Source organism: Pseudonaja textilis, chromosome 16 (genome assembly GCF_049901715.1).
Source record: "Pseudonaja textilis isolate UNSWEBS1 chromosome 16, rPseTex1.2, whole genome shotgun sequence".
NCBI classification, from domain to species: Eukaryota; Metazoa; Chordata; class Lepidosauria; order Squamata; family Elapidae; genus Pseudonaja; species Pseudonaja textilis.
The window spans coordinates 7071947-7097942 of NC_142005.1; the positions used below are offsets into that span (position 1 = coordinate 7071947).

Below are 25996 nucleotides of genomic sequence, written 5' to 3' on the forward strand. Positions count from 1 at the left end.
TTCAAGAAGAGATTGGACAATGCTTGTCCAAAACAGGATAGAGTCTCTTCCCTGACCGGGGGTGGGGGGTGGGGTGGACTAGGAAACCTCCAAAGGTCCCTTCCAACTCTGATTGGTTTGATTTTTTTAGGGGCATAGAATCGCCAACTTGCTAACCCTAAACCCTTCCAACTCGGTTATTCTGTTATTCTTTTACTACATAGATACAAGCACACCTAGTTTTAGGTTTTTGCTTCATCTTTGTTATATGTGTTTTGTGTGTGTGTTTGTGTGTGTGTTTTAAACAATTGATGTTTTAACTTTTAAACTTTTCATTCTACGATTCTGTGAAGCATTTGAAGTTTTGTGAAAGTTGGGATGGAGCGTTTGGGGTCCTCCTATAATATTATTCTTTAAAAGATAACCTGTAATATTAGATATTACTCTAGAATGTTATCATAATCGTAGATTTTATCAGAAGGACCTAGTAATCAAAAGTCAGTGCCAAATGCAGACACAATTACTTGGTAAACTGGATGCAAAAAGCATCAATAATAATCACCACCAAACTGGCTCTGAATTAAATTAAATGAGATACCAAAAGAACACAGGTAAACAAACAAACTTGTTTATTATAAAAATTATTCCATTTATCAAAAATAAACTCTACCAAGCTAGGTCTTTTCAAACTGCTTATAGCACATTCAGATTAAGGCATGTAGTTCCCCATCTATAACACAATCCCTGAGTTTCCAAAACAGAAATTTCAAAAGACGTTGGCCGGAAAAAATAAACAGATTATCATTTTCAGGGTGCAGAATCTGAGACAACCACTAGAGGTCAGGAGGGAGAGGTTTTAAAACCCCACTGAATTCTTTTGCTGCCCTCTTGTGATCATGTATATTAGTGCAGCCCAGGTATAAGAAAGTTGTTCTGTGCGGGTTGCCAACCTAGCGACATGACACATTTCAGAGCAGTAAGTCAGATGCATTCTTTCAAGTTTCAAAAGGAAATAGATAATTTAAAGAAAAGAAAAAAATTAAGGGGCGGGAAAAAGGCTATAGAGAGCAGAATTTTAATCCTTGGAAAGCAAGTTAGGCAGTATTTTCCTCTTTATAAGCTTCTAGAATTCTTCACCATTAGTCAGTGGGCCCCTGAAGGACCATAGATACACAATAGATTTCAACTAGATTTTGAACACTATGATTCTTGGATGGATGGATGGATGGATGGATGGATGGATAATGGGTGGATGGGTAGATGATGATTAATGGATGGAGGGATGGGGGATGGAGGATGGATGGATACATGATGGATAATGGATAGATAGATAGATAAATAGATAGATAGATAGATAGATAGATAGATAGATAGATAGATAGATTAAAAAATAGATAAATGATGGAGGGTGGATGGATGGATGGATAGATGGATAATGGGTGGATGGGTAGATGGATGGAAAGAAAGAAAGAAAGAAAGAAAGAAAGAAAGAAAGAAAGAAAGAAAGAAAGAAAGAAAGAAAGAAAGAAAGATGATAGAGTCCTGGAGAATTGGTCTTGGAAATTTTGAGTAATTTGGAGAACCAGCCAATCCCACCTCTGACTGGAGATTTTACAACATCCTTCCCCTGCCACACCCACCAAGCCACACCCACAGAACCAGTAGTAAAAAAAAATGAATCCCACCACTGGATAGATGATGGATAATGGGTGGATGGATGGGATCAATGGATGGATGGATGAATGGATGGATAGATAGATAGATGATGGAAGATGGATAGATGATGGATAATGGATGAATGGAGGATGGAAAATGGATGTATAGATGATGGATAATGAATGGATGGATGGATGGATGGATGATGGATGGATGAAGGATGGATAGATGAATGATAGAGAATGGATGGGTGGGTGGATTAATGGATGATGGATGGATGTTGGATTATGGATGATGGATGGATGTTGGATAAATGGATGATGGATGGATGTTGGATTATGGATGGATGTTGGATTATGGATGGATGGATGATGGATGGATGGGTGATGGATGGATGGGTGATGGATGGATGGATGGATGCCGGATTATGGATGGATGTTGGATTATGGATGGATGGATGATGGATGGATGGGTGATGGATGGATGGGTGATGGATGGATGGATGGATGCCGGATTATGGATGGATGGATGCGTGAATGGATGATGGATGGATGAAGGAGGAGGTCCATCCAACTGTCCACTCTTAGCGACCACATAGATAGATATTTCTCCATGATGATCTGTCCCTAACTTGGTCCTTCAGCTCTTGGGAACTTCTCCAAGCCCAGAACGATGATCACCAATTGCGTTTCCTCCCCTGTTCCGATGACAGATTGTCAACCCGGGAAGGCCATAGTTTAAGAATGCAAAAGCAGCCTGACATTTTCCTAAAAGCACACCAAGAACCTCTTGGAGAGAAAAAAAAAAAAAGCACCTTTGGGACACACCGAGAGCATCCAAACCTCAGGACGTTTAAAGGAAGGTCCTCATGGACCAAGAAACGGAGTGAGCCTGGCCTTAGGGCCGGTTCTTCAGACTCCTCACTCCCTCGATTGCTTCCGACATTGCGAGTGGTTTTCAAGTGGGAGGGTGTACGGAGATTCCCAATCCCGAAGGAAAACGTCCACTAGCTGTTGTTGCAATGTGTAACTTTGGGCTTCGGGGGCAACGTTGCTCTGGTTGACAACCAATGCAACGCCGGTGGTGTGGAGAAAATAATCCTCAGACCAGTTAGAAGTTCCTGCAGGCGGAGAAAAGAAAAGAGGAAAACCCATTTTATAGGGTCATTTGCAGCACGCTTACAGACAGTCCTCGTAATAATTGTGTTACTTGCTTAAAAACTGCAGTGATTCCCTTGACGGTTGTAGGGAGAAGGGTCATAAAACGAGGGCAAAACTCGCTGGCTTGAGCCATCTCAATTATTCCGTTAATTAAATTCCACGTACCAACATAAGCTACTCGGTCTGTCACCATGTACTTGTTGTGGTTAACACTGGCATAAGGAATTTCTCTCCCTTCCGTGGGCACCACAAAAAGTTTCTGAAATGGAAAAACAAAGAATTAATTGCATCTCTCTCTTTTTCTCTCTCCTCCTCCTCTTCTTCTTCTTCTTCTTATTATTATTATCATTATTATTATCATCATTATTATTTTCTCTTTCTCTCTCTTTTCTTCTTCCTCTTCTTTTCTCTCTCTGTCTCTTTCTCTCTTTTGTCTCTCCCTCCTCCTCCTTTTTCTTCTTCTCCTTTTTCTTCTCTGTCTTCTTCCCTCTCCTTCTCCTCTTCCTTCCTCTCTCTCTTCTCTTTCTCTCTTCTTCTTCTTCTTCCTCCTCCTCCTCCTCCTGCTGCTGCTGCTGATGTTCTTCTTCTTCTTCTTCTTCTTCTTCTTCTTCTTCTTCTTCTTCTTCTTCTTCTTCTTCTTCTTCTTCTTCTTCTTCTTCTTCTTCTTCTTCTTCTTCTCATAATTATTATTATCATCATCATTATTATTTTCTCTTTCTCTCTCTTTTCTTCTTCCTCTTCTTTTCTCTCTCTGTCTCTTTCTCTCCTCTGTCTCTCCCTCCTCTTCCTTTTTCTTCTTCTCCTTTTTCTCCTTTTTCTTCTTTGTCTTCTTTGCTCTCCTCCTCCTCTTCCTTCCTCTCTCTCTTTTTCTTCTTCTTCTTCTTCTTCTTCTTCTTCTTCTTCTTCTTCTTCTTCTTCTTCTTCTTCTTCTTCTTCTTCTTCTTCCTTCTCCTTCTCCTTCTCCTTCTCCTTCTCCTTCTCCTCCTCCTCCTCCTCCTCCTCCTCCTCCTCCTCCTCCTCTTCTTCTTCTTCCTCTTCCTCTCCCTCCCTCCCTCCCTCTCTCTCCCTCTCTCTCTCTCTTTCTTTCCACCATTTTATAGTTTCTAACCCTGTGGGAAAAGGTTAGGGAAGACTCACCACTTCGATGGGGCAGTGGAGAGGTTTCCTTCTCAGGACCATGAGCGACTCCAGGAAAACAAACATGGTTTCTCTTGAGTGTGGCCAACAGCTGATGAGAAGATGCACCGTCACGCCTTTATCGCAGGCGGCGCTCCGTAAGGCATCATCAATGACGGGCCACAACCTTGAAAAGCAAGATGGATACAGAATGTTAGGGAGGTGACCTCAATGGAGGAATTGCCAGGAATTGCAGGAAGAAGGGAGGGAGGGAGGGAGGGAGGGAGGGAGGAAGGAAGGAAGGAAGGAAGGAAGGAAGGAAGGAAGGAAGGAAGGAAGGAAGGAAGGAAGGAAGGAAGGAAGGAAAAAGAAAGAGGGTAGAAGGAAGGGAAGTAGGTAGGGAGTTTGGGAGGAAGGGAAGAAAGGAAGGAAAAAGAAAAAGAAAAAAGAAAGATGGTAGGAGGAAGAAAGGAAGAGAGAGAAAGAAAGAAAGAAAGAAAGAAAGAAAGAAAGAAAGAAAGAAAGAAAGAGAGAGTGGGCAGGAAGGAAGGGAAGGAAGAAAATTAAATCACCTTTTTGATTTACAGAATAAACACTGCGGTTCGTAATCCATCACGGAAATATAGATAAATTCCTGAGCGTCTTCAATTGTGCTTAGAATGGCAGTGAGGTCAGGCGTACGGCCGGTTGAGCATAGAGCCAGCGGGGAGCTCTGCCGTCACAAATAAACAGAAATTATAAAGTGTAAAAAAAACAAAACAACAAAGCCAGGATTTCTACCTGCTCCTTCTTCCAAGACCACCTGGCCCCAAACAGGAGACCCTGGAAGAAGAAAACCAGACAGCTCACCTTGGCAGTGTGAAACTCGATGCTTGTTGAAATCGACCACATTTCATTAAAACATTGGAAGGAGAGCGGTGGCTTTAGACCGTTTAAATGTATTTTATGTAAAATTTTAGGCTTCCGGATGAGCCTTTTTATAAAGGTGAGGTTAGCCTTTGGAAGTTCAAGAAACCATGGGTTGTTTTGTTTTGTTTTCAGCCAAAGCCATTTCTTTCTCCAAAACTAGCCTTTTCATCAACTAAACAATAGGGTGTGCGTTTACCTCACACGCACCCTATTGTTTAGTTGATGAAAAGGCTAGTTCTCCAACTTATGACTTCTACCTTCCCAATCTGATCTCCCGTCCCTGCAAAATCCCCCTGCAGTCCAGATGTGTGGTTTTCAACTCCATAACGGACATAATGGCTGGGGAGATCCAGCAACGAAGGCCGCACATCTTTAGGATTTTAAGCCGTTGTTTCTGGGGTTTTTTCCACACACACACACACACACACACACACACACACAAACACTTACAGAAATGTAGACCTGGGCCTCTATGCCGTTTAGCTGAATCTTCTGCGGTTCCTCCAGGCTGGATTTAGCCGCCAGATCCCTGGGCCAGGTGGTGGGCAAGGAAGCTCCCTCTTCGCCCAACATCCGGTACATGGCAAAGATCCGGTGAAGATCCTTCGCCAAACAGCTGCAATTGTAGAGCGCAATTCCCAGCTCCTTCACCTACGGAGCAAAACGATCCATGGGGAACTTGCCGGAAGATTCCTCCTGATTTGCTTCTTACGGGGCTGTGATCTCCGAAAGAATCCCGGCGGCAAGAGTGGATTCCGCGCAGATCCAGGCAACGGCACAGTTCCCTGTTGTCAGGGAAGGAACCGAGTTCCCCGCCGACGCATCCTACGAGCAGGACTTTGACCTACCACCACCAACGAGTGTGATGTTTTGTGGCTAAGCGAGACCGTTGCTGAGTGAGTTCTGCCCTGTTTTACAACGGTTCCTGCCCTGGTTGTTAAGGGAATCTGTGCCGTTGTTGTATTCCAGGTGTGTTCTCACAAAAACAGTGTAACGCGGCGCTAACCCTTCTCACAATCTTGATTCTAATCCCTCTGTTGATGCAGCCTGGGATTGTATTGGCTCTTTTGGCAGCTGCAGCACACGGCTGGCTCATGCTGAGCATGAATACAGGGAGTCCTCGGACTTACAACAGTTCATTTAGTGACCGTTCCAAGTTACGATGGCACTGAAATGAGTGACTTAGGACTGTTGTTCACAGCTACGGCCTTTGTAGCATATCCGTGGTCACGCGATCGACATTTGGACGTTCGGCCTCTGATGGTTCATATTTATGATGGTTGCAATCCCTATTTGCGACCTTCTAACAAGCGAAGTTAAGATTCGTTTAACAACCAGGTTAGGAACTTATCAACTGCAGTGATTCACTTAACAACTGAGGCAAAGGAAGTCATAAAATGGGGCAAAACTCACTGAACAAACTTCTCACTTAGCAGCACAAATTTGGGGCTGAATGGTGGTCGTAAGTCAAGGATTAACTCCACATTTTGAGCCACTTGCCATTTATCCCCAGAACTAGGGTGGGGCTTTGCTAGCAGTGGTGGCTCTTCCGTCCCAAGGACTGGCCCATAGATTTCCACTGCTCTCCCCTCCTCTGCCTTCTGTGCATCCACATGTCAGGCTCTGGACCCGGCTATTCCTCCTCTTCCTCATTAGCCACCTCCAGACCTGGGGGTGTTGACTCTCCATCTGAGGGCTGACGGACAGCCCAGGCTCCGCCTCCATCTCTCTCTCTCTCTCTCTCTCTCTCTCTCTCACCTCAAGTTAACAAGTCCGTTAACTTATTCATCTCCGCCCCCTGCCTTTTATCCCCAGAGCTAGGGTGGGGCTTTGCTAGCAGCGGTGGCTCTTCTGTCCCAAGGACCGGCCCATAGATTTCCACTGCTCTCCTCTCCTTTGCTTTCTGTGCAGCCGTGCATCAGGCACTGGACCTGGCTGTTCCTCCTCTTCCTCATCAGCCACCTCCAGACGCGGCTATTCCATCCCAAGGACCGGCCCATAGATTTCTACTGCTCTCCTCTCCTCTCTCTTTCTGTGCGTCAGGCACTGGACCCAGCTGTTCCTCCTCTTCCTCATCAGCCACCTCCAGACCTGGGGGCTATTGACTCTCCATCTGAGGGCTGACGGAAGGCCCAGGCTCCGCCACTGTCTTCTTTCTAACAACTCCATTCCCTCTTCCCCCTCGGAGCTCCCTGGCTGCCCTGATTCTGATCCTCCCACACCTCCTCCTCCGATTCGGCTGCAGGAGGGGCCGCAACCCTTGGCTACTCAACAACCATCACACAATTGAAAGGATTGCCGTGTCCGAACAGTCGCGAAACAAACGGTTGTAAATCCAGAACTCCTCTTTTCACGCCTGCCCCGAAGGAAATACCTTAGTAAGGGAACGCCAGTCCATGTTGGCACTGCCAATGTAGAGGTGTTTCCGATCCACGACCCACATTTTGGTGTGCATGATCCCGCCGGTCAGTTCCTTCATCTTCACGTATCGCACGTCTGCGCCTGGAGAGCGAGATGTAAACGAATCTTTCTTTACCGCCGGCACTGTCAAACACGCCGCTTTTCTTCCCATTCCCAGTGACGTTTCTCGCCATGTTTTATTCCTGCTGTATGAAAGTCGCCTTCAAGGAATGGCTGTAATTTGGAGCCAGCGCATTCTGGTCATAGGATGTAAATCGGATCACCCAGGTGACTGCCCTCATTTTGCAACCCACCTCGCACTGGTCGTTAAGCGAACACCATAAGCGTTCAGCGATGCTCAGCTATGGATGCAGTTTTTGGCGAAAACCGGAAATAAATGCCCTTTTTTCCTTTTTTTTTTTTAGCAAAACCATCGAACGAGGAACCTGATTTCCTTCCATTTTCCCCACTTGGGTTACTTGGCATTTTTCTTCATATCATACTAAGGTAATCCTCGAATTACGACCACCAACATTTCTATTGCTGCCATCGGTGCTCCATTACTGGAGGTTTTCAAGAAGAGATTGGACAGACATTTGTCTGAAACGGTTCAGTTTCCTGCCTGAGCAGGAGGATGGACTAGCAGACCTCCAAAGGTCCCTTCCAACTCTGTTATACTGCTATTCTTTTTTCCTTCCTTCCTCCCTTCCTCCTCCAACTCTGGAGTTTTTTAAAGAAGAGACGGGACAATCTTTTGTCTGGAATTCTATAGGGGTTCCTGCCTGAGCAGGAGGATGGACTAGAAGACCTCCCAAGGTCCCTTCCAACTCTGTTATTCTGCCACCTCCCTAGAGATACATTACCGTCACGGGTCAATTCATCAGTGTCATCTTCGGACGATTGAGGGCTATTCACCGCCACCTCCAGCTTCACCCCACGAGAAGGCAGGCTACACAACGTATTGAACACCTCCAGGCCCTGCGGAGTGACACAACACAAGGACACTTGTGGGACTTGGTCCTAGACAAAGGGGATGCTGGCCGAGCCCATTCTGACGTCAGGCCATTCATCCGTGCGGCTCCATTCTCCTTCTCCAATAACTCTCGGCGCTTGGTTGGGCTCAACTTACGGCCAAAAAAGAGATTGGAAAATTCGTTGCGGCACAGTTGTTAAGTGAGACATCATGGGACAAACGCTCCATTTTATCACTTCTTTTGCCTCTGTCTGGTCGTCGCGAGTCACCACGCTCTGCCCATTTGTTTGAAATGGTATAGGCAGGGTTTCCTGCCTGAGCACGGGGTTGGACTAGAAGACCTCCATGGTTCCTTCCAATTCTGTTATTCTATTCTATTCTATTCTGTTCTGTTCTATTGATTTCACTATTCTATTCTATTCTACTGTATCTTATTCTATTCTTTCATTATTCTATTCTATTCTATTCTATTTATTTATTTCATTATTCTATTCTATTCTACTGTATTTTATTCTATTCTATTCTTTCATTATTCTATTCTATTCTATTCTATTCTATTCTATTCTATTCTATTCTATTCTATTCTATTCTATTCCCCACTTCCTGACACGAGGCTTAGATTAAAGAAGACATCCAGAGTGGATCCTTTTACCCCCACATCCTCAACGACAAACTGACCTGTTTCGCTGAGGAATCTTCCATCTGCAAATCGGAATCTCGGAGAGTAAAATAAAAAGCTGCGATTTCTACCACGCGGTTGGCTTCTGAGAGGAGATCCATCCACCCTTCATAAATGGAGGGATTTTGAGGACTTGAAGGCGGATACTGTAAGCTGTCTGGGATGGTCTCCAGAAGGACCAGGCTAGAAAGGAGAGAAAGGAGGATTAAAACCCAGGTGGTCAGGAGCGATGGAGATGACCCAGCCTTGGGAACCAACATCTGGAGGAGTTTTTCTGTCATGCCCCTGTTGGGAGTCTGATTGTGAGGGAGAAGTCGAACAGCTAATAAGGAGTGGGAGTGTGGCTCCGGTGGCTGTGGAAGAAACTGGGGAAGGGCAAAGTCTGGCTGGGCATTCAGAGGAAGACCCAGGCCCACTCTCTCTGCATCCTAGGGCACGCAGGGAGGAACGGATAAGGGAGCAACATGGATTACGGGGGAGAAAAGGGCCCTGATTCCCTTCATTAGCTGCAGCTGGGAAAACAGGATTAAAAGGGTGTTTGCGCACAGCACCTTGCTGGAAGCAAAGCGTGCATTATCTCGGTTTGTCATGTCCTATCTGGGTTCTGGCATCCTCGCAACCGTATGTGTTTCATTATCTTTTGTGTTCTGCAATTCCTTATCCTGACCTGTCTCCTTAATTGCTGCAGCGTGGTTTGTGTTGGTTTTTATTTATAATTTATATGTACTTTGAGTTCAAACTAAATTTCTTCCCTTTAAAAACTGTTCTCGGGAGAGTTTTTTTTTCTCCAGCCGATGATAACTGGACATTGGGGGTCAAGTTGGAGATATTTAAGGGACTTTACCTACTTTTGTGACTTGGTTGCTTTTGGGCCACGCCCCTTTGGGTCATCACATTTTCTAGGCATATAAAATAAATGCAGAGAACTTGCCTGCACTGTGCGCTGCATTCTTCCGCCCCGTTCCAAAGCGTTGTAAATTTTTTCCATGTTAAAGAGCCGTTTCCGAGTACGAGAGAAGCGGGGACTTTGTGCTTCCATACAAGCCAGCAGAAAAGGATCAGGAGGAGGAAGAAGAGAAGGAAACATAGAGACCACCAAGAGAAGGTGCGCTAAGGAGAAAATGTGAGGGAAGTCAAGAGAGGTAGATTTAGAATAGCGTTTTTTTCAAAGCTGATCACTTTGAAGATGGGTGGACTTCAGTTCCCAGAATGCCCCAGCCATGGGCACGCTTTAAGAGGGGTGGACTTGAACTCCAACCAACTGCTTTAAGATAGGTGGACTTCAACTCCCAGAATTCCCTACCTGGCAGGCTTTAAAAGGGTTGGCTTTCAGAATTCCCTAGCCAGCATGGTTTAAGAGGGGTGGACTTCAACTCCCAGAATTCCCCAGCCAGCAGGGTTTAAGATGGGTGGGTTTCAACTCCCAGAATTCCCCAGCCAGACCGCGTTAAAAGGGGTGGACTTCAACTCCCAGAATTCCCCAGCCAGCCATGTTTGCAATTCCTTTGTGAATGAATCCACCGATATTCCACAAATCGGTCCATTTTAGTGTTTTAACATTGGGAAATCCTGATCAATATCACCCATACGACCATCTTTGGGACCCCCCCATAATTTTTTCAGAGTTGGAAGGGCTCCCAAGACTTAGAAATACTGCCATTGGGAGAGGGAGTTGAAGGTTATACAATTCAGGTTGTACCTTGAACCATTTATGGTGGACTTCTTTTGGTGGTGAAGCTTTTCGTGGCAACTTGGTAGTCTCCATCTTCTTCATTGGGGGCACCTTGATTCTTGGGGTGATATCCGTCCAGGTCTCCTGTCTCGACTCCCTCCGGGTTTCACCTAGTCTTTGCAGGCCAGGTATGGTTGTGTCTTCCAGATGTCCAACCTTACTTACACTTTGTGGTTTTGATGTATCCAAGACTTGGAGCCAAGACCGTCGATCCTTCACCACTTCCCACTGAATATTTGGGGTATCTAACTATGGATCGAGGGAAAGTAGAGATGATTTGACTTCCTCCTTTGGGCGAACCAACCACAACGATACCATCATCCATGACCAAGAAGGTGGCTGAGATATGGTCCTCCAAAATATTGGAGTTGGGTTGGGTAAGCCAACAGAGGTAGCTTGCAAACCATGGTTTCTGGTTTGATTGGGGTCCAAAACGGGTCTAATTTTTCAGTCAAATAATAAACATGGCTTGGAATCCACTTCACATCCTGGCTTGTCCAGAAACCATTAATCCTGGTTGGAGGAAAGTCCAGTTCTAACCCATTTGCTTACTGAAAAAAAACCCTGATCCGTCCCCTATTTTAGGAAACGGGTTTATTACTCAAATGTCCCCATCTAAATTATCGGCTGTGAATCAAACTTGGATGTCACTTTTTAAAGAAAATGCAGGGAAATTCACCATCCTCCCTCCTTCAAAGGAGGCTTCCGACAAGCTGTCAAGGGAGGAAACTAGATTTGCTTAATGACCACATGATTCACTTAACGTCTGAAGTGATTTGCTTAAATAAGTAAAATAAGGCATAACCGTCTTGGTTCTGGCCCCAATGTGATCTTAAGGGATTTTAAGTTTTTTTAATAAAATGCTAATAAACAAAGATCAGACGAATGTTGGTTCTGTCTAATACACTTTTGGGAGGGGTGGGGTTAATTTGTCCCAACAGGGTGCCCACCACAAGGTGATACAACATGGTCCCGACACCACAAAGACACAAAAGCTCTGACTGGCAGGGGATGAACCCTCGGTCTTCAGAGACGTGACACAAACAAACTTGGATCTTCACCAGGCCTCCTGCCCCCCATTCTGTTACCTCCTTTCCCCTCTCTGGACGTGGGGAAGGGTCTTCCTTCAACGCCAGTCTCCTCAGCCTAACAAAGGGGGGCTGTAAAGGAAAATGGGGTGAATTGTCTTCGATGGGACCTCACAACAGTTCCGCTTCTCAAGAATTACCCAAACTTGGTGTCTGCACCCGTGATCTAACAGACCGAACATCTAACAAGAGTTGGAAGGGACCTTGTAGGTCATCTTGTCCAACCCCCTATCCAAGCAGGAGACCCTACACCATTTCTGACAGAGGTCAGTCCAGCCTCTTCTTGAAAGCTTCTGGTAATGAAGCGCCATTGTTCCATTGGTGGATTGTTCTCGCTGTCAGAAAATTCCTCCTTATTTCCAGGTTGAATCTCTCCTTGTTCAGTTTCCATCCATGATTCCTTGTCTGGCCTTCGGATGTTTTAGAAAATAGCTTGACCCCCCTCTCCTCCTCTCTGGGGCAGCCCCTCAAATATTGGAAGACTACTATCCTGTCTCCCCTAGTCCTTCTCTTCAGTAGACTAGCCAAGCCCAGTTCCTGCAACCGTTCATCGTATGTTTTAGCCTCCAGTCCCCTCATCATCCTGGTTGCTCTTCTCTGCATTCTTTCCAGAGTCTCAACATCTTTTTTTATTAGTGTCTTGACCAAAACTGGGTGTAGTATTCTAGGTGTGGCTTTATTAAGGCTTTTCTATTCTATTTTCTATTTTCTATTATTTACTATTTTCTATTATTTTCTATTATTTTCTATTTTCTATTTCTATTTTCTATTCTATTCTATTTTCTACTCTATTCTATTCTACTCTAATTTCTATTCTATTCTATTCTATTCTATTCTATTCTATTCTATTCTATTCTAATTCCTACTCTACTCTACTCTATTTCAAGTTTGCATAATGGTTTGACCTAGCCTGAGAATTTTTGATCCCTGTTGTCATTTCGTGGCTCTCCTCCTTTGAAAAGAGGGAACGTGATGGCAGCAACCTTTTCCCCAAATTGCTCAAGATCCTTCCCGTAGCCCAGGAATAATTTGGTGTGTCTCTTCCATCGAATAGAGCCCGATCCTTAATTTGGAGAAGGGAAGGGGTTCCAGATCAGGAATCAACCAGCTCTTCCTACCGTCCCCTATCTTGGGACGAAAGAAAAGCCAAACATCTGAAGTAGAATGAATTCGAGACTTACTGTGACTTTCTCTTTCTCTGCTCGTTCCCCGGTGTCCAGCGGAGTTCCTGATTCTGAAGGAATTCCTGGTGGATCTGGTGGTTCCTTGGTGTGATCTACTTGCTTCTTGTATGCTTTGATGCTTTCTCGGGGCTGGAGGATGTCATCGGCCCGACTTCTGGGTTGTTGAGGTTCGTTCTGGGTTGTGGTTCAGAAATCAAAGAAGAGTTTAATCAGAAATGAACCAACATTCTCATCACTAGAGAACTACGCCAGGAAATTGAGGAAGTGCTCTTCAGTGAGTGGTGCATCTACACTTCCTGTGTAGAAATACACACAGAGAGACATATACAAAAACACAGACGTCAGTCACACTTGACTTGGACTACCTAGAAGGCCTGACGCCATAACAGTGTCAAGCTCAGATTCTGGGAGTTGAAGTCCACAAGTCTTAAAGTTGCCAAGTTTGGGGACCCCCGCTCTAGCTGATCTTGAAAAGGAAGATTAACCAGAGACTGGTTACAACAAACTCACAATTTTTTTCTTCTTCCAGATAATAAAATGTTGAAAAGTCATTCCACAAGTGAGAAAGGAAGAATATGCCAAGCAAATGGACCGTTGAATATAATTTATATAATAAATTGTCTACAGGGCCTGGCTTTGGATAGGGAGATGATAGAGAACTCTCCATCATCCCCCTATCCAAAGCCAGGCCCTGTAGACAATTCCAGAGGTGGAAATGTGGATGGGAAAATGGAGAAATGGGGAGACAAAGATGAAGAGATGGATATGGAGATAAGAGATGGAGAAATGCGGAGGGAGATGAGGAGATGGAGACGAAGATGGAAAAGGAGAGATGGGGAGATGAAGATGTGGAGATGGGGAGATGGACATGGGGATAAAACTGGAGATGGAGATGGAGAGATGGACATGGAGATATAGGGACAGAGAGCTGGAGAGATAGACATGGACATGGAGAGCAGAGATGGAGATAGAGAGAAAGAGAGGTGGAGAGATGGACATCGACATGAAAAGATGGAGATAGAGAGAAAGAGAGGTGGAGAGATGGACATCGACATGAAAAGATGGAGGTAGAGAGAAAGAGAGGTGGAGAGATGGACATGGAGAGCAGATATGGAGATAGAGAGAAAGAGAGATGGAGAGATGGACATCGACATGAAAAGATGGAGGTAGAGAGAAAAAGAGGTGGAGAGATGGACATGGAGAGCAGAGATGGAGATAGAGAGAAAGAGAGGTGGAGAGATGGACATGGAGAGCAGAGATGGAGGTAGAGAGAAAAGAGGTGGAGAGATGGACATCGACATGAAAAGATGGAGGTAGAGAGAAAGAGAGATGGAGAGATGGACATCGACATGAAAAGATGGAGGTAGAGAGAAAGAGAGATGGAGAGATGGAGGTAGAGAGAAAGAGAGATGGAGAGATGGACATGGAGAGCAGAGATGGAGGTAGAGAGAAAGAGAGGCGGAGAGATGGACATGGAGAGCAGAGATGGAGGTAGAGAGAAAAAGAGGTGGAGAGATGGACATCGACATGAAAAGATGGAGGTAGAGAGAAAGAGAGATGGAGAGATGGACATCGACATGAAAAGATGGAGGTAGAGAGAAAGAGAGATGGAGAGATGGACATCGACATGAAAAGATGGAGGTAGAGAGAAAGAGAGATGGAGAGATGGACATGGAGAGCAGATACGGAGATAGAGAGAAAGAGAGGTGGAGAGATGGACATGGAGAGCAGAGATGGAGGTAGAGAGAAAAAGAGGTGGAGAGATGGACATCGACATGAAAAGATGGAGGTAGAGAGAAAGAGAGATGGAGAGATGGACATCGACATGAAAAGATGGAGGTAGAGAGAAAGAGAGATGGAGAGATGGACATGGAGAGCAGATATGGAGATAGAGAGAAAGAGAGGTGGAGAGATGGACATGGAGAGCAGAGATGGAGGTAGAGAGAAAAAGAGGTGGAGAGATGGACATCGACATGAAAAGATGGAGGTAGAGAGAAAGAGAGATGGAGAGATGGACATCGACATGAAAAGATGGAGGTAGAGAGAAAGAGAGGCGGAGAGATGGACATCGACATGAAAAGATGGAGGTAGAGAGAAAAAGAGGTGGAGAGATGGACATGGAGAGCAGAGATGGAGATAGAGAGAAAGAGAGGTGGAGAGATGGACATGGAGAGCAGAGATGGAGGTAGAGAGAAAAAGAGGTGGAGAGATGGACATGGAGAGCAGAGATGGAGATAGAGAGAAAGAGAGGTGGAGAGATGGACATGGAGAGCAGATATGGAGATAGAGAGAAAGAGAGGTGGAGAGATGGACATGGAGAGCAGAGATGGAGGTAGAGAGAAAAAGAGGTGGAGAGATGGACATCGACATGAAAAGATGGAGGTAGAGAGAAAGAGAGATGGAGAGATGGACATCGACATGAAAAGATGGAGGTAGAGAGAAAGAGAGGTGGAGAGATGGACATGGACATAGACATAAAGACAGAGAAATGGGGAAATGAAGATGGAGAGATGGACATGGACACGCAGATAAAGATAGAGGTGGAGAAATGGTGGACACGGACATGATGATAGAAGTGGAGAAAAATCTGTTAAGCCAAGAAATTAGGAAACTCATCCTCAGCCTTGTATGAAGAAGGATATAATCCTTCAACATTCTTCTTTATTCCTACCACACAGACAAGCAGCTATATGCTGTACCGTTGATTAATATACAAATCTATAAAAAAAAATAGCTTTCTGGCTATCTTCCAAAGTTACACCTTTTTCAGCCAACTTTGTCTTTGTTTTTAAATCGCCCTGCTGTCATGGCGGTCAGCTGGTTGGCTTTCTGACACCAACTTGTGTTAATTTAGGCTGCTGGGGAGTTTCCCCCCGGCACAGTGAGGACACAGATGTTTCTACAGCTGCAGAGATAGCAGCATGAAGGCCTCTCTCTCTGCCTTTGAATGCACACACATACACCACAACTGCCAAGCATTGAAAGCAAACTATAAAAGCTCTTTGAAAAGAGAGACGGCGCCATTTAACCAGCCCCGTCCAACGTTGTTTAATCCCAAAGGGCCACCCAAACGTCCCTCATTCATTAGACATATTTCTGAGTTTTCTATTCCAAAAACCGAAATCGAATTTAACTGCAAGCAAAATCAACTTTTGGCTTCTAACGTCTATGCTACCCCACCCAAAAATAGTTTCGAGCGAGTTTCGGGCTGATGAACCAAATTGTTATTTTCGTCTCTGGCTTCTGCTTTAAAAAAAAAAAATCTAAAAATGGCAGAAAGTACACATTTTGCCTTCAAGGGCAAGATTATCCTGTCCTTCCTGAGAATGAGCGCGCCAAGGTGCCTACCGTCCCTGTCCTAATGTTTCCATTTTATTCATATCCATTTCATATATTAATAATCATGTTTATACTTATATTTGTTATCTAATACATGCTTGACAAACAAATAAAATAAAATAAATATAAATAGTTACTACCATTTGTACACGGCTTTTAAAAAAAAAACATCAAAGCTGCCAGAAAGAAGAACAACATTTAAAAATAAAAATCCAGGGAAACGCTACAAACAATTATCACAACAACAGAAGAAGAATGGCAGAAAAACAGGAACTAAAATGGACACCATCATAATGAAACTACCGTAGCTGCCAAATCAGAAGAAAAGAATTCGGCCCTCCTACGGTATGTTTATTTTTAATTTTTTAATCTGATCTTTATTATTTTTATAAATAATTCAAGGCAGAAAAGAAAAAAAAAGCCAATTTAGTCAACTTAGCAACTTCCATCAACTTCTCCAACCATAGTGAATCAGACTAAAACTTTCCATTTTGTATGCTTCCATCATTTTCAAAAAGAATTTCCCTTCAGGAAAGGAAGACCTGGAAAAGAATCCAGCCCTAAATGTGGATTAACCAGGGTGGATGGCAATGAGAAACTGACCCGGGACATCAAGAAAAATCAGATTTTAGTTTGGTTTGAGCTGTAAACTGCATTATTCTGGCCATCTAAAAGAAGTGAGTGGGAATCTTTCTTTAGCCTGGCTTAGAGTGGGCCAAATGGAGCTGTCCAACAGATGGAAGGAAAGAGCCTCTTTGTAAATGAAGACATATCTCTATCATCACACTCTTTATATCTTTCTCTCTTTCTGTCTATATTGATCTATCATCTATCTATCATCCCCCCCCCTCTCTTTCTTTATCTATCATTTATCTGACCTCTTTTTTTTGTAGATGGAGACAGGGTCGTATAAATCAAATCAATTTATTATGATCACACAGGCTAGCATAAGGCCATATATACATAACTATATGCTATTTGTCCCTATTTCTATCTATCTGCCTATCTATCTATCTATCTATCTATCATCTATTTATCTAATCTTTCTATTTCTGTCTGTTTCTTTCTCATCTATCTGTCTATATCTATAAATCTATCATCTGTCTGTCTGTATCTGTCTACTTTCTATCTATCTATCTATCTATCTATCTATCTATCTATCTATCTATCTATCTATCTATCTATCTATCTATCTATTTCTCTGTCTTCTGTCTATATCTATAAATCTATCTATCTATCTATCTATCTATCTATCTATCTATCTATCTATCTATCTATCTATCTATCCTCTTTCATTTATCTATTTTTTCTGTCTCTACCTTCTGTTCAATCATTGTAATTCATTTTAATATTTTAACATTAATTGTATATGTTAATATATCGATTATATTTTACGCCACCACCCAGAGCTGCTCTCCGAGGGCGATGGGCAGTTTAGAAAGATGAAGCATAAATAAATGAACAAAATACAAAACGTTTTTAACTGTGCTTTTTAAATCACACATTCATATTGTTTTATATTTTTAACCCTCCCGGTTCACTTAGGCAAGATTGGTAGTGTAGAAATCTAATAACTAAAATAAAGTAAAATGTTACATATACATTAAGAAAGACACATGCCACTTCTAGGAGAGACAAGGATGTCTGTCTGATAATTCCACGTTGGAAGAGTGAACATTTTCTTACCTTTTCTGCAGTTTTCTCCTGTTGCAAGCGCGTAGATCTTCTAACCGGGGTGACACTAACTTGGTTTTGAGCAGGTGGTTTCTTCCTCATGTTGCTTCAAAGGAAATAGCACTCCCTAAAAAACTATTTTTTTAAAAAAATACGCTTCCCACTTTTAGCTAGCAGATACCCAGGCCCGAAAAATGACCCAGCAAATTTACAGAGACGTTAAATTTGGTGGGGAAACGACTTCAGATGGATTTGAAATGACTAGCACCACCGCAATTGGTTGGTGAATCATTTCATTTATGCTGAGTTTTACACAACTGACTCCTAGCGGCCGAATGTGTAAGAAACTTCTCTTCCTTCAAAGCAGCTTTTTTGCAAAGAAGAAGAAGAGGAGGAGGAGGAGGAGGAGGAGGAGGAGGAGGAGGAGGAGGAGAAGAAGAAGAAGAAGAAGAAGAAGAAGAAGAAGAAGAAGAAGAAGAAGAAGAAGAAGAAGAAGAAGAAGAAGAAGAAGAAGAAGAAGAAGAAAATTATATATGAATGCATAACAATGTGAATTCTGACGTGGTCAAAAATTGGTCCTTAATTTGGAAAGTGAATCTGTTTTCACTCATGTTTTTCCATTGGTTTTTCACACCCCAGGAGAAATAGAGACATTTACTTTAAGTTAAATTAATTAGAATAAATGTCTGTTAATGTTTGTTGGGAGCTGGGTTAAGGTTATATTCTGCATGCAAATTGCTGTACATTGAATGTTTTATTTTTATTTTTCATGAGATCTTTTGCTACTTAATTGCTGGGGATTCATCTTGCACTTTGCACAAGCTCAGGAGCTCAATCTCTATCAAAGGCTCCTTCTGAATTCGAATCTTTGACAAAGCAATGTTTTTTTCTGCCCCCTTTTTAAAACCTCCTATTTCTTTTCTTTTTAAATGACTACAAATAGCAAAATGACCATACAGTAGCTCTTTTCATACAATTAATTAATGGAATAATTAATTTCAATTTTTTATAATGGTCAACTCCTTGTTTATCATTTTATTCTTTAGCCACAGTGTCTCTTTCTATCTTTTTTCTTTCTTTGATGTAGCTATTTATTCTGTTTGTTTACATGTTTTAATAATTTTTTTTTTTAAAGAAACACTATTTCACATGGCTGCCCAATTCCTAAACTTATGTTTTTCCTCCTCAGTCCAAGAAGTCCTCCAGATTTTGATAGGATTGATTTTTGTTTCTGTGATTAAACCCTAATTATGATAATGATTAGTGACAATTGCAAATACTTTTTTTGCATCTATTTTGCATCTTCCTTTGCAATACAAATACAAAAAAATATTTAAGTGGGAGCGACCGAAGGGCTTTCGTTTTAGATGGTAGATTAAATTAATTGCATTAATGCTGCAATTAAAATATTGTATAAATGGTTGCATTTAGGGGGCTTCCTTTATTCAAAGTCACCAGGGTTAAAAATAATTACTAATTTATAAATCATCATAATTACAATGAAAAGGACTTTTGCTTCTAATAGAAAATAAGAGGCTTCTTACTTTCTTGCAACTTAATTTAAGATTTTTAAGCCAGGGCTCATTAAATCAGCAGCATCCTTAATTTGCATAATTTATATTTGCATGAAAGCTCCCCCCCCCGCTCCACCTGGTAACCAGGGAAACACCAAATCCCGCCTCCTCCCCTTCCTCGCCTCCTTCCCACCAATCAACATTTTAGGGGCGAACGTCCGCTCGGCCGCCGACGGTTCGAAACGTCGGCGTCTCCGCGCGCCTTCTCCAATCAGAGCGCCGGGCCGAGTCAAGCTGGCCAATCGGGAGAAAGAGAGGGCGGGCCAAGCCTCGGTCCTCTTTCATCTCCCAGCCGCGCCCAGGTTGGGCGAGGGCGGCGACGGGCGGGAAAGAGCCGAGCAGAGGGAGCCAATCAGGAGCGGAGGCTCTCTGGGCGTGGCAAGCGTTACTCCGCCTTCCCGGAGAGGGGCAGAGTCGTGGGGCCAATCAGGAAGGAGAGGGCGTGTCCCGGGAGGCCTCTGCTTTGTGGTAGGTAAGTGGGGGAAGGAAGGGGTCCCTCCGTCGCCCAACGCACCCCCTATTGGGGGGGAGGAAGAAGGGCGCCCCGGGATCCGTTCAGCCCTTAAACGGGGGAGGGGGCAGCAGAGTGGGGCAGTTGGGGGCAATTAAGGACCCAGTGTTGGGGAGGGGCAGCAAGGGGACCTGGGGAGGGCAGTTGTCTCAGTATTGGGGAAGGGGCAGCAGTGATGAGGCGGGGGTTGCAATTGACTCATAGTGGGAGGGGCACCAAAGAAGGCTTGGGGGCAATTAAGGACTCAGTATTGGGGAGGGGGCAGCAAAGGACTGGGGGGCTAATAAGGACTAATTCTTGGGGAGGGGAAGCAATGGGAGCTGGGGGCCAATTGAATATTGGGGAGGGGTCAGTAAAGGACGGGGGGCTAATACGGACTCAGTATTGGGGAGGGGGCAGCCATGGGAGCTGGGGTCCAATTGAGTATTGGGAGGGGGCAGCAAAGAGGGCTGGGGGGTCAATTAAGGACTCATTCTTGGAGAGGGTCAGTAAGGGACTGGGGGCTAATAAGGACTCATTGGGGAGGGGGCAGCTAAGGGGCTTGGGGCCGATTAAGTATTGAGGGGCAGTCGTGATGAGGCTGAGGGGCCAATTGACTCAGTATTAGGGAGGGGGCAGGAAGGAGGCTGGGGGGATGACAATTAAGGACAATATCAGAAGGGGTGCAGAGAAATAATAGGGGACACAACCCTCCCCAAAGAGGTGGGAAGAAATTAGTGGGGTACGGAGAAAAGTGGGGCAACCGGTTCCACTCCCACCGAGAGGAGGAAATGGTAGAGGCAGATTTATGGGGAAGGGAATGAAGGAGGATTGCGCCAGTCTTTTCTTTCTTTTCTTTTTTTTTTCTTTTCTTTTCTTTCTTTCTTTCTTTCTTTCTTTCTTTCTTTCTTTCTTTCTTTCTTTCTTTCTTTCTTTCTTTCTTTCTTTCTTTCTTTCTTTCTTTCTTTCTTTCTTTCTTTCTTTCTTTCTTTCTTTCCTTTCCTTTCCTTTTCTTTCTTTCTTTTTCTTTCTTTTTCTTTCCTTCCTTCCTTCCTTCCTTTCTTTTTCTTTCCTTCCTTCCTTCCTTCCTTCCTTCCTTCCTTTCTTTCTTTCTTTCTTTCTTTTTTTCCTTCCTTCCTTCCTTCCTTCCTTCCTTCCTTCCTTCCTTCCTTCCTTTTCTTCTCTCTCTCTCTCTCTCTCTCTCTCTCTCTCTCTCTCACACACACACACACACACACACACACACACACACACACACAGAGTCTGGCGTCTCGTGCCCTCCAGATGGGCTGGGATTCAACTTTGCTTTCTTTGGCCAACAGAATAGCAAGAGAAGTCTTTGCTCTCGGTGGGTGGCACAGCCAGACATGCTTCGGACAGGACTGGGCCGATGGAGTCCTTCCCAAAGACCCAAGATAGGGCAGGTGTTGACGTTGGAAGGTGTTACACATCTGGTGGCAGGATGTCAGCGGTTCCCAGTCAAGCTGCCGTTTGCAATTGACAGACGGTGTGTTTGTCAATGTCCATTGTCATTAGGATATTATAGGATATCGGTAATTGACCAATATGGTATCAAATGCTGATTAGAATGGTTATAAATATAAGCAAGAAATGTAGGATGATATTATGTGCGCAAGGTGTATGTACCCAACCAACAGACTGAACTTGAAAGATGGTTTTATTTGTTGTTTTTGTTATAAAAATAAAAACTTTTTAAAAAAAGGATATTATAGGATAGGACGAGGACTAGGATAGAGAGTAAAGTAGAATAGAATAGAGAATAGAATAGACAATGGAATAGAATAGAATTAGAATAGAAAATAAAAATAGAATGCAGAATAGCAATAGCAATAGAATTAGAATAGAATAGAATAAAGAATAGGAATAGAATAGAATAGAACAAAGAAAGAATAGAAATAGGAATAAAATAGGGAAGAGATGGGAATGGAATAGGAATTGAATACTTTATTTGGCCAAATGCGATTACACACACAAGAAATTTGTCTCTGGTACAGAAGCTCTCAGTGTACATGCAAAGCGGCAGAGTAATAATGATAAGAATACGATACCAATAACAATGGGTTGTAGAGAAGATGAGAAGGATAATAATCATACTACAGCCATACAACGTGGGTAAACAGACATAAGGCAGCACTGTGAGAATTAGGTGTTCAGCGGAATGATGGCACGAGAGGGGAAAAACTCCCCGTGTCGAGTTGTTTTGGCATGCAATTATTATTTCCTTTTCCAACAGCGACTTCTTCTTTCTTCTCCTTTTCTTGCCAGCTACTTCCAGTCGGCTGGACGATGCCTTTAATCCTGTTGTCCTGAAAGACGCCATTCCCCCCCCCCACCCCCGTCCGGCCCATGATGGAGTTTCCCGATCACAGCAAAAACTTACTCCAAAAACTCTGGGAACAGCAGCACGAAGGTTTCCTTTGCGACTGCACCGTCATCGTGGGCAGCACCCAGTTCCTGGCCCACCGGGCCGTCCTGGCCTCCTGCAGTGCCTTTTTCCAGATGTTCTACAAGGAGCGGCTGGATAAGCGAGACCTGGTCTCCATTAACAGCGAGATCGTCACCGCCCCGGCCTTCGGGCTCCTGCTGGAATTCATGTACAAAGGCAGCCTCTCCTTCGGCGACATGCCGGTGGAGGACATCTTAGCCGCGGCCAGTTATTTGCACATGAACGACATCGTCAAGGTGTGTAAGAAGAAGCTGCAAGCCCGGGCTTTGGCCGAAGCCGACAGCACGAAAAAGGAGGAGGAAAATCATTTGCAGCTCCCCGAAAGCCAGCCCATATCCTTGCCCCCGCCTCACTCCTGCGACCCCGAGAAAAACAAAAAAGGAGACTGGAACATCGGGCAGAAAACACCTCCTGAGGAATTATCGGCCTCCATTTTGGACGTTGCGGATACCACCCAACCGGGGATGGATGCTCCCTCCGCTTCTCGGCCTCGTCCGCCACCCATCGTGGACATTTCTCTCTCCAGCCCGAGTAGCTCCACCGAAACTCTGTTGTGTAGCTCATATCCTTCCGGGAACGGAGCCGAGGGGACGTCCGGTTTGGATCTTCCTCCAGAGAGGTACAGAGAACACCACATCGAACACAAGGAGCCCACGAATCGGTCCATCAGCGTCAAGGTGGAAGCGATTGTGATTTCTGATGAGGAAACGGACGGGGTGGAGCAGCTGGAGGCTCCTCCTGCTCCAGAATTGAGACTAGAAAGCATCTTTGCAAAATCTGTTGGGGAAGCGGGTTCCGGGGGAGGCTGCGGGCGACACCTGGATGCTTTTGAAGAGCCCAGTGGGATGGAGGAGGTCTCTTCGGAGGGCAGCTTCCTACCTCCAGAAAATGCCCCGTACCACTTGATCCACATGCCGGGAGGTCAGACTTTTTCCACCATGGCTACTCCTCCGTTGCACGAACAGATGTACTTGCAGGAGTATGATTCCCACTCCAATTTTAGCCTCTTTACGGAGGACGTCCCCACCTGCAAGACGTGCGGGAAAACCTTTTCCTGCTCCTACACCTTGCGGCGCCACGCGACCGTCCACACCCGGGAACGGCCGTACGAATGTCGCTACTGCATGCGGAGTTACACTCAATCCGGAGATCTTTACCGGCACATCCGGAAAGCTCACAACGAAGATCTGGCCGTTAAACGCTGCAAACACGACGTGGAAAATCCTTCCTAGGGGCTTTTCCCACGGCGTGGAACGTTTTCCCAAAACGAGGAGCCAAATCCTCCGGTCGTCTCCATTCCTGGCAGAAGAAGCCACACCACTGGTGTCTAATTTTTTTTTTCCTGTTCCTCCTTGGGCCGGATCGCTGTATCCAAAACTGTCCCGTCTGTACTGCTGCAAAAATTTCAGGGTTCGGTTTTCTCTTTAGTGGGGAAAAATTTTTTTTTCCGCCAACGCAGAGAGCCGACTCTGGCCATTCTCTTGTGTCCGATTCAAAAAGAAACCCACTTTAAGCCATTCCCCGAACGAGGATCGCTTGTGTGTTTGTGGGTTAAACTGCCGATACAGCGACTCTTCCGTGGTGTTAGCCCCCCGCTCCCCCCCAAGAGACCAGCCTTGTTAGTTTGGTGGGGGTTCTCCATGCTATTGGCAGTTCAGAATTTTATTTGCAGGAAAACGGGAAATGATTGGCGCCCTTGTTTGTCAAGGGGCACCAGGATCTATCATCAGTTGTGAATGGTACCAAGCAGGCAAGACTTAATTGACAGAAAGGTGCAGGATAATCTCCTAAAATGCCACAATGCTGCCTAGAGTGAGTTAACGGCTTCAGACACCTGGATGCCCCTATGCCAGGGATGAGGAACGGGTGTGAGGCCCCCACCGACCCACCCAAATGGGGGGAAGGCACCCTACAACTCTCCGTCCCCACCTCCGAGCAATGTCCTTTTCCTTCCTCAGCCGCCACTGCCATCCGCCCGGTTGCAATTCCCTAACCTGTTTGTAAATACCGTAGTTCCAGTGTAGCCTTATTGAACAAGACACCTGTGACATAGTAAAAAGAACAACAAAAATGATAAGAATCTCTGTGGTGCTTGGGATTTTATTTTCCACTTTTAAAGGTGCACCTCCTAACCCAATTGAAATGTTTGGCTTTAGTTGTTTAACTATATTGGCGGGGGGTGTCTCTGCAGTCTCTGAGCTTGGTGGTTTTCCTTGCAGACGTTTCATGACCCAACTAGGTAACATCATCAATGCTAGAAGGGATGGGAGTTTGCGAGGAGGAGGAGGAGGGAGGGAGGGAAGAAGGAAGGAAGGAAGGAAGGAAGGAAGGAAGAGGGAGGGAGGAAGGAAGGAAGGAAGGAAGGAAGGAGGAAGGAAGGAAGGAAGGAAGGAAGGAAGGAAGGAAGGGAGGGAGGGAGGGAAGGACGATGATTGTGGGGTCCTTGGTGCTCTCTGAGCTTGGGGGTTTTCTTGCAGACGTTTCATGACCCAACTAGGTAACATCATCAATGCTAGAAGGGATGGGAGTTTGCGAGGAGGAGGAGGAGGGAGGGAGGGAAGGAAGGAAGGGAAGGAGGACGATTGTGGGGTCCTTGGTGCTCTCTGAGCTTGGGGGTTTTCTTGCAGACATCTCATGACCCAACTAGGGATCATCATCAGTGTTAGAAGAAAGGGGGTCTCTGGAGTAGAGGAAAAGGAAGGAGGAGGAAGGGGACTGTGGGGTTCTTGGTACTCTTTGAGCTTGCTTGGTTTCTTGGAGACGTTTCTTGACCCAATTAGGTAACATCATCCATGTCAGAAGGGAGGCAGGTTTGCTGCAAATGCCCCTTCTAGCACTGATAATGTTACCTATTTGGGTCATGTAACATCCGTCTCATAAAGAGCAAACTCCACTCCACTGAGTTAAAAGGTATATATTTCAAACAAGTGGAATGTGTAACAACATTCATCCTACCAACGATTAACATTGTCCTACGCCCATGATGGCAAAGCTGTGGCACAGGTGGCACGCAGAGCCATTTGTGCTGGCACGCAAGCACGAGCGTGCAAGTGCGCGCACAATTTTTGGTACAGGAGCCCAAAAAGGTTAGCCGCCACTGTCCTACTCCATCATGGTACCCGAGGAAGATTTTTCTGACATCATTGGGAATCTGAAATCTTTTCCTTTTTTTTTTCTTCTTCCTTTCTTCTTCCTTCCTCCTTCCTCCTTCCTTCTTCCTTCTCCTTCTTCTCCTTCTCCTTCTCCTTCTTCTTCTACCACTTGTACTCCTGGTTTCTAATTTTCATTCAACGTTTTTGAAAGTCTAGCTGAAATCATTCAGCTGCTTAACAAGACTGAGTTCTAAAACCGAGATTTAGCATTGTTTAAGGAAGTTTCCCCCTTCCCAGTTTGAAGCTAAGAATTTGATTTGGAGCGAAGAGAAAAAAAAGTTTCCCTATTAGGACTGTTAACAGAGGAAACTTAAGAAAAACGATGTGTCCCCCACCTTTTTAACTCCAAATTTAGGAGCGAAATAAAACGGAAACCCCGCGCAAATTCCCGTTCGCTCGTCGAAAAATAAACCACAAAATACTC

The 25996-nt window shown here is 44.6% G+C and overlaps 2 protein-coding genes across 3 annotated transcripts; one reads left to right on the forward strand and one right to left on the reverse strand.

Annotated features, from left to right (window-relative positions):
* Positions 1-2120: 2120 nt before the first annotated feature.
* Positions 2121-18202, reverse strand: LOC113446626 (5'-3' exonuclease PLD3-like). 2 transcript variants are annotated; one of them, XM_087914244.1, is made up of 13 exons: positions 17902-18128; positions 12874-13050; positions 11693-11764; positions 10572-10853; positions 9804-9982; positions 8872-9055; positions 8084-8198; positions 7195-7322; positions 5271-5471; positions 4484-4623; positions 3933-4098; positions 2961-3054; positions 2121-2755 (listed from the first exon to the last, which is right to left on the reverse strand). In XM_087914244.1, exons 1-13 carry the CDS (start codon positions 17989-17991, stop codon positions 2556-2558), a joined length of 2028 nt encoding a protein of 675 aa, XP_087770370.1. In that variant the 5' UTR covers positions 17992-18128; the 3' UTR covers positions 2121-2555. The 2 variants fall into 2 exon arrangements, with proteins under 2 accessions (XP_087770370.1, XP_087770371.1); XM_087914245.1 differs by lacking the exon at positions 11693-11764 and having other exon boundaries at positions 17902-18202.
* A 1555-nt stretch (positions 18203-19757) lies between these two features.
* ZBTB3 (zinc finger and BTB domain containing 3) lies at positions 19758-24500 on the forward strand. Its single transcript, XM_087913797.1, has 2 exons — positions 19758-19931; positions 22240-24500. The coding sequence occupies exon 2, from the start codon at positions 22321-22323 to the stop codon at positions 23650-23652; it is 1332 nt and encodes a 443-aa protein (XP_087769923.1). The 5' UTR covers positions 19758-19931; positions 22240-22320; the 3' UTR covers positions 23653-24500.
* The last annotated feature ends 1496 nt before the right edge of the window (positions 24501-25996 follow it).